At 36.0% G+C, this 18302-nt stretch overlaps 1 protein-coding gene across 10 annotated transcripts in view; it reads left to right on the forward strand.

The window, feature by feature from the left end:
* ZRANB3 (zinc finger RANBP2-type containing 3) overlaps window positions 1-18302 on the forward strand; it is a 51512-nt gene that overhangs the window by 10839 nt on the left and 22371 nt on the right. For 7 of the 10 annotated variants that reach the window (XM_040603212.1, XM_040603203.1, XM_040603207.1 and 4 more), the window contains exons 3-4: window positions 13119-13137; window positions 15864-16042. In XM_040603212.1, coding sequence (XP_040459146.1) covers window positions 13119-13137; window positions 15864-16042 — 198 coding nt within the window. Of the gene's footprint in view, window positions 1-13118; window positions 13138-13196; window positions 13371-15863; window positions 16043-18302 lie in introns of all 10 variants that reach the window. The other 3 variants (XM_040603210.1, XM_040603213.1, XM_040603211.1) reach the window with 3 other exon arrangements.

Raw genomic sequence — 18302 nt, forward strand, 5'->3', positions numbered from 1 at the left:
TTTGCAGGCCTATTTTATTCTTCCATGTAAAATCTATGAAGTATGCAGGAGGAGGCTGACTTGAGAATGAGGGCCCAAGCAATATAGAGAAGTCACCAGCCACTGGTCAAGTGCTAGTGAAGAGGAGGTGGCAGAGATATATGGTCAGATGGCTTGACTGTGCTGAATAAGGATTGTATTCAGTCTCTTCAGAGCCCACATCTCTCTTTGAATATTAATGGTTTTTTTTACTGTTGCTGTTCACTGGCACAGTACTTGGAAACTCACAATCTTTCTCTACCATATATTCTTGTTTTGTATCCTCTCTTTATAGAATTGTGCGACATCTGTCTTGTATTACAATTTGCTCACCTGCATATATTGTAAAAGTTAGAGGCATGCTTTTGTTGGAAAGTTAGTTCTTTTGCATGTGCAAACCATATCACTAAATACTTTATCAAGTAATAAAAACTGTCAGCAAGTGATTTGCAGACATCATTAATTAGCATTGCTTGCCTTGTTGACAGTATCTGAAAATGATGGCTTCAGACACACAGATATCTTTTTTTCTAGAGATGTTGGCAGAACAATTTGTTTAAGCTGACTTGCTTGTGGATGCAAAAGAGGACTTGGAGATATTCACCATTCCATTTAATGATCTTTTCCATTATAATGGTATGGTCAAACCATTTTACTGGGGTAATCTAGTTTCCTGCTATGTTTTCATCTCAGTTTCTTAGATAAGGATCAAGTGCATTAACACTGTAATGTCTATTTTCTGCCCGCCCCCCCCCCCCCCCCCCCGCAAAAAAAAATAATCATCTAAATATTGAAGTGCTTATTGGTACATTAACCAGGATCTATATTTTACTCCAGTGTTGATTTATAGATAAATTTTGCTTTGTAATGGTACCTAGTAACTACGTTCTGGAGCATGTGATTTTTAGTTTCCCATACATGCTGGCTGAGTGTTGTTTATTAAGTATAGACACAGTAAAAAAGAGGTAAATGACAACGGATAGCAATAACATGATATGCAGAGTTCATATCTGGCATTAATGTACCATAGTGGTTAGTAACATACCAGTTTTAATGAAAGGGTATTTGTTTTGTTAGGCAGTCATTTTCTAGTATAAGAAAAAATTGTATAATGTTGTTTTGGATTGTAGGCTACAGGGAATCATTATGATAGTGAGCTCGTTGGAGAATGGAGTGCGAGTGTCCCTTATCATAGTAACAAGTCAGTTGCCTGCACTGCAAAACAGTACTTTCTTTTCCACTGACTATTTCTGATCTCTAGTAAGCTATACAGGAGAAACACATAGTTAATTCTTCATTAATTAAAACAAATTTTTAGTTCAAAGACTTTATCAGTCTTCATAGAAATGAATTCCCCCCTCCCATCCTCAAAGAAGGCCAAGAAAACAGGATCAGATCAAAATTTTCTCAAAGATTGTGAACACGGCCAAAAGGTTCTAGCTGCACTTCCTCACTGGAAAGACAATATGTAGAGTCTGTTGAGGTTTTGGTAGTTGAGTCATAGAAATGTTTACATTTCCCAGGCACAGTATAGCACTTCGTAGGGCCAGGAATTTCTTATACAAGTCATATTTAAGTTCTTATGCAAATGTCTACATTGTTTTCTTTAACTTTCTAGAATGGTAGCAGGAAGGAGTGATGAAAATGCACTGAAATTCAAGCAGTGGAACAGGCTGCCCGGGGAGGTGGTGGAATCGCCATCCTTGGAGGCGTTTAAAAAATTCATAGATGTAGTGCTTAGGGATGTGGTTTAGTGGTAGGCTTGGCAGTCGTTGGTTAACAGTTGGACTTGATGATCTTGGAGGCCTTTTCCAACTTAAACAATTCTATGATTCTATGAAATTGAGTCTAGGTATCTGTGTATCGCAGTAGACTAACAAAATTTTTTCCCTCTTGAAATTCAAAATTCTCAAGTTCTCAGAAATCCTTGTTCTGAATCTGCTCTGTATCTCACTCAACCTGCATGAGCGTCAAAAACCCTGCTCTGTAGTCTGCATGTCCAGTGCAGGACAGGGGTGGAGAGGGCTGGAAATGTGTCTTTTAATAGAATTTTTTAGACCTTGAGGAAGAGGTTAAGGTTTTTTTGTCTGGACTCTGAACTAGGTGGCCTGAATCAGGTGACTTCTTTTGCACTAGCCATTAAGGTATGATACCATGAAAGGTGTAATTTCCATTTGAGTGTCTAAAGCTTTTGGAAGCTGATATAATAAGAGAAAATACGTTCGGTCTACGTTTGCTTCCTTGTACATTTTAGTTTGTGCTAGAACAGTATGTCCTTCTTCCCTTTCCCTCTTATTTTTGTCATTTTACTGAGTTTGATTCTGTTTTTTATGTTATGTATTAATCTTTCTCCTTCTGTATAATTCCACTGTTGCTTTCTGTCTTGTATTGCCTTTTTAAGTTGCCAGAGCTTCTGTTTTACTTCCCTTTAATTTCTCGTATTTTTTGATCCATGATTACTGATTGATTTGTTTTTTCAGTGCATTTCTTCAGTTTCTTATCTTTACTAGTAGTATGAATAAGAAAATTTCAGAGAAGAAAATAGATTCTTCTTCCATTTCCATTTTGAAGCACTAAGCCTAGATGCATGTTTACATATCTGTTACTTTCTAAGTCTAATTTTTCTGTCCTTTGAAAGTTCATAGGTTGATGCAAGTCTACATTGTGATTAAACTCAAGACCAACTGCTTTTTACCGTTGTCTAAAATAGTTTCTTTGTGTCAGAATCAACTACATGGTTAAAAGGAATATTTTACAGGCTACTGTTAGATTGTCCCCCAGTATTTTTTCTCACTATTTCTCTTCTGGGAGATCTGGCATTGTTAGTTTCAATTGAATTTTCCTTTGCTGTTTTTGCCTCTGATAAATCCTCACAACACTACAGTCTATTAGTTTACTTGATGTCTTAGTTTAACTTAAGCAAGTAACTTACAGCTTCATTTATGCAGTGAAAACATTAACCATTACTTACTAAAGAAAAATGTAACAAATGGTTGACATAGAGAGTTCATATTTTACGGAGCTATAGCTATTTGATAACTATCACTACATCATCAGTATTTATACTGATAATGTTATAAGATTATATACTAAGTCTTTATATCGACAATTATGAGCATTTATGGAGAACATTTATAAGAGGAATTTTTCTTCAAGTTTTACTCGTATTGGGCCGTTTTGTACTCATTAAGTTGCTGGAAACCTTAGTGAGCATTCAGACTATTTCCTTGTAAGCACACAAGGTCTATCTATCGCTCTTACATGCAGGTAAGGATGTAGAACTGGTGTAAACACCAAAAAGAATATCCTTTAATGACTCCAGATTTTGTAGTATCACTGTTGTTGTGAGACTGGAGTTAATTTGATTTCTTGTTATTAAACTTGTGACCAATTTGATCTTAAGATGGAGAGTTCAGAGTTTAACATGAGGAAGATAAATTCAAAACCAGGCAAGACAAAGTTAATTGTAGCCTCTTTTGGGAGGTCTACTTATTCTCTCTGTTGTTGTTACACTGACTTTGATAGATGCCAGATTAATTAAATTTGCATGATAGAAAATTAAATTCCTTTCACTTTTTTTTTTAGTCATGTCTAGGAATATTTCTAGAAATGTCTCGGTTTTATTTTGTTTTGTACTTCGTGACTTGTAGCATCAAGTGCCATCAGCAAATGTCTCCATTTTTTGCAGATCTTGAGATCAGAGAGAACTGGGAATAAAAATAATTGTAACTTCTTAATGTGATTCCTGTCTCTAGTCTCAGTAGATTGTGGCTAGATAGATAGCCTGAAAGAGATGTTTGAAACAAAGCATAAGTCTCTTGCTAGAGTAAGAAAGCAATCTTTTTTTCCAGCATATTCAGCAAGTCATTTTAGATGTATGACATTATAATAATTTTGTGATAAATCTTAGTCCTTAAACTCTGCATAATAATAGATGAACGTTTGTTTCTGGTTTTAGAAAATAAGCTGAAAAGTAGTCCTTGGGGGGAAAAAGAACGGAATAATTTTTTAATAAATATGTGGAGGTTCAAACAGTTAATATACTTCAGCAATTAAATATGGAGCTCTGTGAGTACTTTGTTTTTAATGAAAGGTTTCTTTTTTTAAAGGCATTGGTTTGTAATGTTTCAGAGTACATTTCACATATGAGAAGTGCCAAAGGAGGGAGGGGGGGAGAGAGAGAGTTATGATTAAATGAAGATGCTAGCTCACAGAATGAGGTTCAGATGCAGGAAGTATGAATGAGAGATTGAGCCAAATTCTGCAGAGCTTTCATGGCCAGGGAGGCTTGTTTGGAAGTGATGCTGGAGGAACTGGGAAGCAATTCAAATGGAACAAAAATTGCATTGTCAGTAAGTGAAAATAGAATGCCGTTCAGGAGAGGAACTGTGTGGAGTTAAGACAACAAAAAAAAAAAGATACAAGAACAGAAAAAACCAGTGATAGTTATCTGAGAAATTACCTGGTCTTAAATGTGGACTTTTAGCAACAGGAACAGAGAAGAAAATACAGATTTTTAGAAATGCAGGCACAATTTGTTAGAATGGAAGAGAAGAAACAAGTGAGATAAAGACTACAAATGTAAGTAATAGGTTGTTAGCGGTGATGGGGCAAGGGGAAGTGAGTTTAGTGTTAGCTGTGTGCAGTGAAAAGTTTGCAGTGGGAGAATCTACAACAAAAAATTGTTGTGTTTAACTATAAGCATTAGGGAGAGGGTGGAATGAAATTTGAGTATGTGAGACAAGCCACATGAACGTGAGTGAGAAAAAGCAAGGTCCTAAACAAGTATGAGTCAAATTCTGTCTGACAATGGAAATTGGATGGAGAGGAAGAATACAGGCAGAAGGGAAAACTACCCCAAAGGTAGATGGGTACAAATTTAAATCTACACACTTTATGATATCTTCATATTGTGTTGAAGGGGGGGACAAGTTAAAGTAGAGGAGATAAGCAATTCTGACGTTTTCTACGTTGATTTAGTTAAGAGATACGTTTCAGAAAAGTGCAATATTCTGTCAACAGTTGAATGGATGGTTAATTTTGAAGTATTTGGAAGGTACAAAAGTATTTTGAAGTATTGTATGGAGAAGGAACCAAGTGTAGGAGAAAACACTGGTTTTGAGAGCTTGGGGTACTGGAGGGAGAAGACATTGAATCTGGGAACTATTGAAAATAGAGATGCTAATGATGAGACATTTTTCTTGGAAATTCTTTTCCCTGTTGCCTGATTCAGCTAACTTTAAGAAGAGTAGTTCCTCTGCAGCTCTTGCAGTGCAGATCACTGCAGGAGGAGGGTCACTTGGGAAAGCAGAGTTTATTGGAGAAGTAATAAGTACCTAAATTTCATTGAAAGTCATTAGGCTACATACTGAGGAGGAGCCACTGTTGATCGCAGGTGTTTGTCGTGCCAATTAATACTGAGTTCAAGGTTTGTAGCCTAGATTGTCAGTAGCTGGAATTATTTGATGTTATTCCAACTGTTCCAGTTAACTGAGGTCAATCTTTCTGCATTGAGTCAGCTGGTGAACAGATTTGTCTCTAAAGCGAGTGACTGAATAGGTGAAGAGTTTTCAGTATCACTGTTAGGTGTCTTCTTGACTAGAATTTTTATCCGTTAACAGTTTAATGTATTCTAAAAACCTATTGAAGTGTCTGAGCTTAACCTTCAGTTTGACCACTTTGATAAGTGTTATTGCACATACCTTTGTCAAAGCTAAAATACTAGGATATATTGGCAAATGTGTTCTCATAGCTTTCAAATCTTAATAAAGCATTTTAGATGGGTTTTTTTTTCGGTTACATGGTGAGGAGTGTAGGAGAAAAGCTTAAGACAGCACAACCATTCTCCTCTACACTCATTTAGAGACTCATTAACACTGCAGATGTGGCAATTTAGTGCATCTTACATTAGATTGAGGGTTGTTTATTATTTGGGGGAGGGGGGTTAAATGCCTCGTGTAGTTCAAGAGCAAAGGTATAATCTAGCTTAAATCTTCTGGGGCTCTATTTTTGGTGAAAAAACCTTGATTATTTTTGCAAGGAAGTCAGCTCTCTTTGTTCTAGTTTTAGGACTGCGTGCTGTGATTACTGACACACAAATGTAATGGTTGCTTGCGCAGTTTTATATAAAAATGTACTAAGTTCAGATCCCTTAAATAACCCTTGGTTAAGATGTTAGTGCTAAAGTGTTGGCTTGTGAGTAGGAGGTAAATTATATGTTGTAGCGTTATATAAAACTGACTCACATGAGTAGGTGAGAATCCCAAGAATATCAGGACACCCACACTAGTGAAAGAAAGATGCAAGCTTCCTCTGTACAACATGTTCCAAAGGACTGCATTAACAAAAACAGCTTTAATTTGTTTGAGTAGTAACAAAATTTTTCAGTGTTTTAAGAAATGAAGTGCTACTGCTTTGACTGTTTGTCTTGGAAAATGCATTTAAAAGTGAAGAGTTTTTTTTCTGGAAAAGTTACCTGCAGTTCTAACTATTTTTTGCTGGATAAATAGCTGTTGCAAATTCATCAAGTTATATTATCCCTGCAAGCAAGCACTAGGTGTATTGGATTGCTGTACCCCTTCAGCTTTTTATCCTCCATGTGAGGAAGCGGAACTGTCTAGTTTAGGGATGATATTATTGCAAAATATTTCTGTAGTTACAGGAAACCTGTAGCACTGACTGTATTACTTAGTAGGATTCTTGGTTATATAGACCTTATATATATATACACCACTGTGGTGTTAATTGGTATTCTTGCAAGAGCAAAGTTCAAAATGAGATTCTTTGTCTTTGTAAAGATACCTTGCTGAAGGAGCCATGATTAATAAATGAAACTTTAACTGTACTGTTTGCTTGGTTAGTATTGCTAACATTTCAAAAAGCATGACCTGAACATAACCTAGACACACAGAAATAGAAATTATTTTCATTGAAACATTTTTTCCTTCCCTGAAACTCGTTTTCATGAAACTGTTTTAGTATTAACCTCTTTCTGATGCAGACTATTTTTGTGTAGCAATATGATATATACCACACGAGTTTAGCCTTAGTTTCCTTCTACTTCGCTAAGCAGTTCATCTGCATAAGATTTTAAAGATCTGCTTCTCCTTCTGGTTTGCAAAGTTTGTTCCAATCGTCTTGACATCAACACAACCAGGAGCTCTTTCTGTGCTCTTTGAAGTTTGAAAAAACTTGCAGAAAAAGACCAGAGCTTTTACAGGGCTAGGTTTTGGGTTTCTTTCTAAGTTCCTTCACCTGTGTTGTGTTAATTTCTGGATTCTCTCCAAGGTTTGCTGTAGTAAGAATCTGAAAATGCATCTTTGCTTGGTGCTGGGTACCTTTACGAGACTGTTCTGATAGGGTGTTCTAGCTTGTGAGTATCTGGTTCTGGGGTTCTGACTCATCCAGCTTTGTGTGGTCCTTTAAGTTATGTGATTCTTTACATTTAGAAGAAAGCTTCAAAACACAGTGATGGGGTTTGCATATAACCTCAAGTGTTTGCATTTTTTCTCTTTTGTGTGGGGATCAACAATAAGGTTTTGGACCTATGTGCAGCTGAGGTGAACCAACACAGTGGACTTCTTGCTCTCTTCTCTATATGCATATTCACTTACCAGGATATGTTCTCACACAGAGCTTCCTGTTTTGCTCTTTGTGTTTGCATTTTAATAAAAAATGCGGTTTTATTTTAAAGCTAATTGTGTTTGCATTTTAATGGAAAATGTAGTTTTATTTTAAAGCTAATACATGTTGAAATGAAAGGGTGGTTAAATCCTAGTGGAGACCAGACTATGTGGTTCCTTTCTATTTATGAAAGGTACTACTGTGTCCAAAGCCTATTGCTAACCCTACAACTGCAAAAGGGTTATGAATAGTAGGAAGATTGTAGCAGCATGTGCAATGCATCCCAATGAGATTCTGATGCTTTCGGTTAGGAATAACTAGTAATTTTCTTGATAATGTACAGAGATTCAAATGCTAGCTACAGGATTCAGTGTGAAGACGGGAAACATTTAAGAATGAAATGGGAAAGAATCTGAAAGAATTTGCCGTTGTCTGTAGTGCCTTTTGCACAGTTAAGCTTTGCTGTTGAAAGTAAGTGTAACTAAGACATCTAAAACGATCTTTTTCCCCTGCTTTTCTGAAACTTTTGACCATGTGGGCTGAGCTTATAACAGGATATGAAACTGCGTATCATAGCTCTGATTTATATTCTTGGATAGAGCTATTATTAAGGTGTCATATGAACAGATGGGATATGAACGATGAAGCTGAGATTGGGTAACTACCAGTTGAGAGGAAATGACTAATTGAACTTCAGAGAACAAGAAGTCTGTCTTCTTGCAGTCAAAATATGTGAAACAAAAATACATATTTGTCCCTTCAGTGTAGCTGAAGATCTGTTTCTTCTGCTTTGACAGCATGGAACCTTTATGTTCATGTTGGCAGCTTGTTTGACTGCAATAGTATAGAACATACTAAAGTTTGTTTTAAATAGAGGCTGCATATTTTTAAGATTATATAACGCAAAATATAAAGTATTGCTTTTTAACAGCATAATGAAAGTATTAGGTTCTGTGTGATCTGGGCTGTAACGATGGGGAAGTCCTTTACATTTCAAATTTAATTGTGTTTATAACCTGGAAACACTTGATGATTTCCCTCTCAGTAACATAAGCTATTTTTCATTGCCCTGGTGTCTAATGGAAAAATTTTGGACTTCTCATATTTTGTAACTACATTAAGCAGGCATCTTTAAGGTTCCTATTCTAAAACTGTGAAAGCTACAGAAGATGAATGCTCTAAAAAAATTAAGTCATAAAAAAATTTGAATATCCTCAATTTCCACTTGCATTAGTTTTATTAACTTCTACCTCTACTATAAATTCATCGTGTGTGTCATGGCAAAACTTTTATCAAGTTTAAGTGTCAATAATGTTAATTAATTGGCATAACTCGGTGATTTTAAAACTGTAGCACTTAAGGAGTTTGGGTATGAACAGTGTGGATCAAAGCAGTGATTCATGTGGCTAACTGTATCATAACAGAGGACTTAACACATTCAGATACTCTGACTGGAGCTTTAAAAACAATTTTGTGCACCTGATTCATATCAATCTGATGTGTCTAGTCAAATGTTTAAATGACAAAAAACGTATGGGTTGCAAGTATTGGAAGAAAATCCAAACTACATATGACAAAGACATTTCATCGTAGAGTGGGAGAAGAGAATAAATACTTAACTGAATAGCAAAATATCACTATAGGTACGTAACTTTCAAGCATATGGGTGTTTCTGTGGAATCTTTATTTGTATTGTTACTGCAGAAACAAGGAAGAGAAAACAGTGTTGATCATTTTACTGTGATTATCTTTTAAGAGCGGTTTTGTTATGGATAAAATGATGGCAGTTACTTTGTACTTCCATTCATTTACCAGCAACAAAATGATGAGTTTCTAGAAATATTTAAAAGCCAGCAACTTTGTCGCTATATGTTTCGCTTCAGCCCTAGTAAGTGGAAGTTTGTTGACATGAAAACAGAAGATGCTCTCAAGCAGCAAAGATTCTGTGAGCACAGTCTGAAAATGAGAGCAAAAAGAAACAGCACAACATTTATTCTTCGACAGATACTCAAGTCATCAGAGTTTTAAGGGGCTACAGTTCACTTTAATGAAAAAATCTCATTTTATGAAAAGAATCCTGTGGTTGACATATTTTTAAGGCTTTTTATTTTAATTACTATTCAGCTTGTCATTGTTGGAGAAATTTGTAAATCACTCTGAATTTCTTCATTCTACCTTGTTACCCTGAAAAAAAGAACGAGGGTCCAAATAGTTCACATATGCTAAAGACCAGTGCAATAGGATCTTACATATTCTCACTTTGATTTCTGTGTGTCTGAACTGGCATAATTAACATTTCATTATTTATGCAATTCTACTAAAATATAAGTTGATATGATGAGAAATGCTGTATTTCTCAGCACAAGTCGGCAAGGAACATTTGTATTCCTGTCCTCTTTACCACATTTCCTTACTACCAGATGCTACTTGGATGCAATAGACTCTGAGTTATAGCTACATTTGCTCTGCTGTCCTTATATGAAATAATATTATTAAAGAAGATCTGTGGTTAATTCTTGAGATGCCTCTGCTCTCTAGCTAATTGCTATAGTCTTACTCATTTTCTGCATTTGTTTAAGGAGTTTAAGAAACCCTACAATGCTAGGTTGTTGTGCATTCCAATTGATTTCAGGCTTCAAACTTTTTAAAAAATATGATTAATGTACTGAAAGCTGTTGGCCTGTGAAAGAAGCTTCAAAAAGAAAGACTTGTTTTGTAAACTTCAGTTCAAGTAATTAATGAGTGTTAAATGAAAAAAACAACTAGTCTTCGAGCAAAAACTGATATTATTTTAAAATTCATTGTGTATCCGTTGTCTGCAAATAAATGTCTTTGCCCAGTTGCAGATCACAGGTATTAAGGCCCCACAATCATGAGTTGCCACTAAAAATAATTCTCTTCCTGCCTTTTTTCCTCTGTAAATCTGTGCAGACTTGGGGTGTGTGTGTTGTTTTGTTATGTTTCCTCATTTGTTTTCATTGCTCCATCCCTCACAACTTACAGGGTGAATGTGGTTACAAAGCTATTGCAAGTAGATAGTTTATATAAAAAATTAAATCATGTAAGATATAATTTGAATTCTTGTTTTATATTAGTTGAAGGAAACTGATATGAAATTGGTAATGTCAAAATTTACACTGGCAGATGGAGTGAGTAAACAGCAGTATACCATGTTTCTCAGAATATCAAACATTTATCTCACACATCATGTCTGAAGCATGTCAGTGTACATTTTCTGCTGAGATTTCCATTCTGACCACAGAAATGTCTGCTTTGGCCCCATGGCAAGATGCATGTTACTAGGTGTGATGACAGCTCTAAGTTTATGGTGCTGCTACAAGCATTAATCATTAATGTAAAGTAGCTGGGTTTTGTGCAGAAAAGAAGACTTCTGTTGTCATTTTGGGCAGCTGCGCTAACTTAAGAGTACCTGCCACTAAAAAAGCAGGTCTGTATTACTTTAAAAGATTTTGGATATCAACATAATAGAACATTTATATCTTGATGTGTTAAATTTTATTACAGACATAAAGACCTGGAAGATCTTTTCCATTTTTTCATGGAAGGAACATTGCATTTGAGTTACATGGCGCAGTGCATGCTTATCTAGTGATGTGGCATAGAAGTAGGAGAAGTTTCAGTTTCCTTGGAAGATGCAGTGTTGGGAACAGACTGTGAAGAAGAATTCATCCAGAGCAGTGTCCATCAAGACTAGTTTGTGTCCATGACTGGAAGCTACTGGGGATATCAAGTGAAAAGCGCGAGCCAGAAGGGTGCTTTGGTCAGGTGGAAAACAAGCAAAGTGGCTTGTGAAGTTTATTCCCTTCTAGAGCTTAAAATATTTAATAATTTCTGAAACTTGGCACTTTTTTCTGTCAGTAAACATTTATAAATCCTCAAAGTGATGGACTGCATAGACCTGTTTAGTCTGTTGCTGTCAGTTCAACCAACAGCACTCACTGCTCTTTTTCTTGATCCGTGGTTTGGCTAAGCCCACACCCTTTGTGTGGCACTATGATACTGACTGGTGGGAAGTTATTCTTCCAGTTTGCTTTTTGTGACAATTTAGAAAATGTTACAGTGCTTGAAAAATTTCCCGGATTACTTAGTAGTTGCCAGTAACTGCCAGTTACTTAACTGCAACCTAAGCAGGTATTGGTATCAAACTCTTGACAGTTCTTATGACGCTGCAGAAATTCACTTTGTGCCTGTTGCAGATCTTGCCTTGGAATTCCTAGCATTAATTCTGGTCAGAAGATACTTGCTCAACCTGTATCTTCATGCAGTGCAGGGTTGCTATAGGAGAAAAGGGAACTTTAAGCCATCACCTTGCTGTAAGACTTAAAAGAGAGTAGGTTGTCTCCCTGCCTCTTCTCTTCCCATTTTTCGCTTGGACTTGTACCTTCCTCTGCATTTGTTCGAGTGTATGAATTTAATGTATGTATTTTATCTAGAGGTAGAACAAGCTCTTGTAATTGTTTAGATAATGCTTTTGAATTGGGCAGGCTTGTTGATTAGGTTTGGGGTTTTGTGGGTTTTGTAGGTTGGTATTTTTTGTCGGGTTTTTTCACCTTGGAAAAGTTCGTGAAGTAGTGTGAACTAGCTGAGAGCTGAGTTTGTAAAATAGCTGAGGGTACGCATTTGGAGAGATGCAGCACCATTCATTTAATGGCTTAACTAAATGTCCATCAAATAATTTCCTTTGTCCTTCATCCAGTCCCAAAGATTTTATGAAGAAGCTTGCATGGGCTGGAAACATTTTAAGTTCCCTAGATGCTACTTTAGTTAAGAATGTACATACTAAATAATTTAAAATACCTACAAGAAATTCATATCAAAGGTAGCATTTAATGTTTAGAAAATGTAAATATTCTGAACAGAATTTACTGGTTTTGACTGGGGACTTGGAGTTCTCATTGTCTTTACATGCAGTAGCATTAACTAAGTGACTCCAAAATGGGAAAAAAATCAAGTTCATTTTCTAATACTTTAGCTAATACAATTGTAGGGGAGAGGGAATGTCTATTTCTTTTTCAAAACAAATGACAGCTCTGGAAAGCAGCTTTGTAAAATCAGTCTGACATAAATAATTCTTAGTCATGAAGCAGCAAAAACACTACTGTTTCTGAAAGAAAAAAAATTGAAGATGCACTTGTTGCCTTGAAAATGTCACTTAAGATTACAATTAATATAGTACTAAACCAAAGCAGCAATTTGGTTTTACAATGCAAGTTCTTCGGTAATGCTAACAAACTGAAAATACATTTTTAGAATAATTGGCATACTTGCTTTCAAGTTCAAAGCAAATTTTTTTTTGTAGTTGGTATCTGCAGAAATGAAGTCCACTACTTTTCCTTTCATTGATTCAGTAAATCCATAACTTAAATTTATAGTAAACAATTTGTAAGTATTGGTTTGTCTGTGATATTTACTATTAATTTCTGCTTTTTTCCCCTCTCTTTTTGTTTCTTATTTAGGTGTATGATTGCTGATGAGGTAAGAGATGTTCCTGTTGCTTTAACACCATTTTTCTTGTGTTAATGTACTCCATGCAGATGTGACTTTTTTCATTTGAGAGATGTGGGCAGAAAGGTTGGTAATGAAAGAAGCCTAATTTCTGTGATACTCAGCAGGTATTCTGAAAATATCTAAGTGGAGGAAAAAAAATGAAACCTGACATAAGCTTAAAGGAATCCTTAAGAAAAAAGGTTACTTTAAATTACATTTAGGTAGGTTAAATCTCCTGTATCGTTAAATTTTAAAAATATTAACTCGGTAGATAATTTATTTTTTTTTAGCACTTCATAATTATATGGCTAACTATTTTTAATGGATTAAGAGACATTCCTAGCCCAAAGAGTTGAATTTTGAACAGATATGCCTTTCAAAGATGAATTTTCTTAAATGCACTGGTCATGGTAATAGTGAAATTCATTACTTCCATACATTTTTAAATTTATATTTTATTTCATATTAGGGAAATTTGACTCCAGCATTTCTTCCCACAGATAAAACATTTTTGTAATAGACTATAATGTTCTAGATGTATTGTCAGTATAAAACCGTACTGAAAAAGAGATAATGTTTGAGGGTTGGTATAGTCTTCCAGTTCTAATTTGGGTTTTCTTAAAACATTAGGGGGGGTATGCATTACTGGGATTAAAACATCTTCTCATACTATAAAAATCTTATTACAGCTGGAGATAAACTATCTTGGCGTAAAATGTGAAATTTCTGGAAACTGTAGAATACAAAAGCATTCCGGGGAGAAGAAAAGGGAAGCTTGGGAAAAATCAAAATACCAGCAGTAGCTATTTGTTTATTAAAACAAAGTTTCTTATTTCCTTCCCTAAATGCAAAAATAAACTGTGTATAATTATATTAGCAATAAAAAGTACTGCAAGTTATATTTATTCTGAGATAAATAATGTATATTTCATAATGACAGTAGGTCTGGCTCTGGAGGACGTACTGTGTGCTGGTGCATATCTTGCACTTGCTGACATATCTCTACAATAAGAAAAAAATGTTAGTAAAAGAAAGCATCCATATTGGGAACTTGTATGCAAAAAGAATTTATGTATGAAAACTAGAGATCGTATCATTATTGTACATACACCTGGATAATGTAATTATGTAAGGATTAAAGTATAATAATAGTAATAACATCTTTTTGAAAGGTATTCTAAAAATATGTTGCCATTCTTTCTTGGAGTGGGGCCAAACAACATTTTCCTCCAAAAATTTCAGGTTTTCCATGTCATCCATTTCCATGACTGAGAAAGATGTGTTTAAATCAAAAACCAAGACCATAATACTTTCTACAGGTTTTCTTATCTCTCAGCATTCTTATGATCCAGACTGGTGATTAGCTATACGGGATCTAGATTCAGTTACAGGTGTGCTGCTGCCAAGAGACTTGCCTTTTATTCCCTGCTCATTTCAGCTAAGTTGCCTGGATCATCACCAGTGAGTGACTGGGCAGTCTGAGTTAGGGAGACAACGGTGGCAACAAACAAAAAATGAATGTTTTGGGGTTTTTTTTTTTACTTGAATTTGGTTTTAGCTGGCTCAAGTACTAGTGGTGACACAAGTGGGGCTTGCAGGAAAATGTTAATGAAAACTACAGTTTTAAATGAAAACTTAGTTATCACAGTAGTTTTCTAACTATTTTTCTTTCTAGTAATAGTAGAAATATTTGTTACATTTTCTTCTATGCCTGGGAAATCTCGTGATACCAGTCCATTTAAACTCAGTACTGAGGATATAAATAAGTTCTTCATTAGATCTGTACCATGAGTAGTTAGACAGCAGCAAATCAACTCAAAAGTCCACTGGACTCTGTGGAAAACATGAACAGACTATTCTAAGGCCAGTCTCTGCTTTAGTGCTTAACAGCAGTCTGGAACTCTCTCTTGCCATGTGAACAAGTAGAGAAAATAGCTACAGTCTTTGATAAGATCTCGGGGGGGTTATTTTTTAAACAAACCCCTGAATTCTGAGTCTTCTATTCTTCTGTTGTTATCTTTATTCGTAACTCATTAGATGGGAGCGTTCCTTCCTCAACAACATAAAGCAAATACTTTCTTGTTAAATATATATCTTCTATATTGTATCTTTACCCACCACCTTGTATGTAATTCTGAATTCTCTGCTAGGTGGACTTCCTCTTCTCTGTTACAGAACAAAGAGAAACTATTAGCTATGGTGAATGAAAGCAGTAGGGTTTTTTATTGACCTACTGAGTCAAAAGCAGAGTTCTTGATATAGGTCTTCCTTTGTTCTTCAGTTGCCTGTGTAGCTTAGGATAAAGCTGTCGTTTTTATGTTAAGACGAAATCCCATATTTCTCTTTCCATTGCATAGTCTTTTTAAGATGTTTTTGGTAGCTTAAAAAGTTAAAAAGTTTGATCTTTACGGTCTACCCTACTAAGGCCTGGAACAGAAGATCTGAAATGAATGGAAATACTGCTTTTAGTTTTAATGAGTTCACTACATATAACATATGTATTAATCCATTTAAATATAAGAATATTCTCTCATAAAAGATGGTCTGTGGTAACACATGGATAATGAAATGGATACTGTCTAACTAAAGCACTTTGGTTTTGTTTCCTTTATCTGGTTCTGTCTTTGCAAAATATTTTTGGTTTTCTGAATGGAATAGGGTTTCTGAGCAGAGACTTCTGTTTTTAATGTTTTTCTTTTCTTTTCTTTTCCCAGATGGGACTAGGTAAAACAATTCAAGCAATTGCCGTTTCCTATTACTATAAAAACGAATGGCCTCTCTTAATTGTAGTGCCGTCATCTCTGAGATACCCTTGGGTTGATGAGATGGAGAAGTGGATTCCAGAACTCTCTCCAGATGATATTAATATCATTCAGAACAAAACTGATATTGGGTGAGTAAAGTTTGTTATTTTTCTACAGAAAGGCTTGTTCAACATTCCCTGTTAAAGCAGGGCCACCTAGAGCCAGTTGCCCAGGTCTGTGTCCAAGTAGTTTTTTAATATGTCCAAGGATGGAGACCCCGCAACCTCTTTTGGGCAACCTGTGCCAGTGCTCAGTTATCCCTGCAGCAAAACCAAAAGTGTTTCCTGATGTTCAGAGGGAACCTTCTGTGTTTCAGTTTGTGCCCTTTGCCTCTGGTCCTGTCACTGGGCATGACAGAAGGGAGCCTGGCTTCATCCTCTTTGCACCCTCTCTTCAGGTATTTATATACATTAATAAGGTCCCCCTTGGGCCTTCTCATCATTAGGCTAAACAGTCCCAGTCAGGCTTTCCTCGTAGAAGAGGTGCTCCAGTCCCTTAATCATCTTCATGGCCCTTTGTTGTACTCTTTCCAGTACATCTGTGTCCCTCTTGTACTGAGGAGCCCAGAACTGGACACAGCACTCCAGGTGTGGCCTCACCAGTGCTGAGTGCAGGGGAGGGATCATACTGTTCACCACCTTTGCTGCAAAGGTACCGTGCTGGCTTGTCTTCGACTTGGTGTCTTCCAGGACCCCCAGGACCTTTTCTGCTAAGCTGCTTTCCAGCTGGGTGGCCACCAGCCTATATTGGTGCACGAGGTCGTTACTCCCCACGTGCAAGACTGTGCACTTCTCAGTCTTGAACTTCCTGAGGTTCCTGTCAGCCCGTTTCTCCAGCCTGTCAAGGTCCCTCTGGATGGCAGTATGATCCTCTGGTGTATCAGCCATTCCTCCCAGTTTTGTATTATATGGTAGTTACTCATCTTTAAGAGGTCTGGTTTTTGCAAAGTAGCAAGTGCTTTTCTGCTGAAAATTAATTACTTCAGTGTGTCTCAAATTGAGCATATACAGTTACTTCTTGGTTCTGATGAATTAGCTTTACTCGTTAGCTTCTGTAGAACATCTTGAACACATTTTTGGAAAACTGGTATATGTTATAAAACAAGAAAGTAATTACTGTTAAAATCCTATTTAGCGCACTGAGAAAATCTGTAAGTTAGAGTAAGTATTCTCTAAATAACTGAAAAGGTCATCGTGACCTAGGCTTTCTATCTTTAGACTTAATAGCATGAATCCATCAAAGAGAGAATACAAGTCTTGTGTGTTATTAGAATAACTGCTATTACACTGAATTACGAGGGTATTTTTTAGTCTGCTTTACTGTAAGTGACTTGGTTGATTTCATGGTAATGTCTAGATGTTGTTTTAAAACTTCTGGAAAAGGGAGACTGATCTTCGTGTTGTCTGGGGAGTATCAGAAAGTGACTTGACCACCAAGATGTGCAGATGGGACAGTAGCTTGGAACCTTCCTTATGGTACCCAGAGAAATTCAACTGAAAATGCATGAATCGCATGCAAATAATTAAAGTTTAATCAAGGGTAGCTGCTACTGATGGTCAAAATTTAAGTTTGTCATAGGAATATAGGAATTAAAATAAGGCTCCAGTGAGCCTTTTTTTCTTTTAAGCTATTTAGCTGAAGCGCACGCAAACTTAATGCTTATAGTGCTGAATACAGAAAGGAGAAATTTGGAATAAGGGAAATGGTGGCAAAAGTAAATGGCAAACATAATTCTGTTCATTTTATCTCTTAAGATTTTTAAAAGGAGTAGATCCTAACCATTATCACTTGTTTTTATTTAACCACAACGGAAGAGGAAAACTTGGGTTTCTGCTTGTTTCACTCCCAGGAGACTTCCTAGCTATAAGTGAACTAGCTGTTGAACTAATTAATATTTTAACATTAAAAAGTGTTTTATGAATTTGCAAGAAAATGCAAATACAAAAATACGGCTGCCAGACTTGGTTTAGCATTTTGTTAAATTCTGCTTCCATATGTTCAGCTTTAATTTCTCTCAGTTCAATACTTTGCTTTTCTTCAAAACTTCAGCAATGAAATGTATTGCTTGAATGTTGTTTAACTTCTTAATTTAAACAGGTTAAAACATATTTATGCATCAGTTCAGGTTCTTACAGTTTCTGACTGCATTTGAAATCGGATGTTTCTTGAATAAATTGGTTCCACTAAAAATAATTTTATTTGTAATTTTTGTTATCCACCCATCACAAAGGGACAGGGGAAATTTTTGTTTTCCTGGATGCTACATTTATCTGTATAGTAACAGCCATAGTCTGTAGTGCATTGACCACAGTGCCGGTGCTCTCTCTAACCGTTACCTCTTGTTCTGTG

The sequence above is a fragment of the Falco naumanni genome, chromosome 8 (genome assembly GCF_017639655.2).
Source record: "Falco naumanni isolate bFalNau1 chromosome 8, bFalNau1.pat, whole genome shotgun sequence".
Lineage (NCBI taxonomy): Eukaryota > Metazoa > Chordata > Aves > Falconiformes > Falconidae > Falco > Falco naumanni.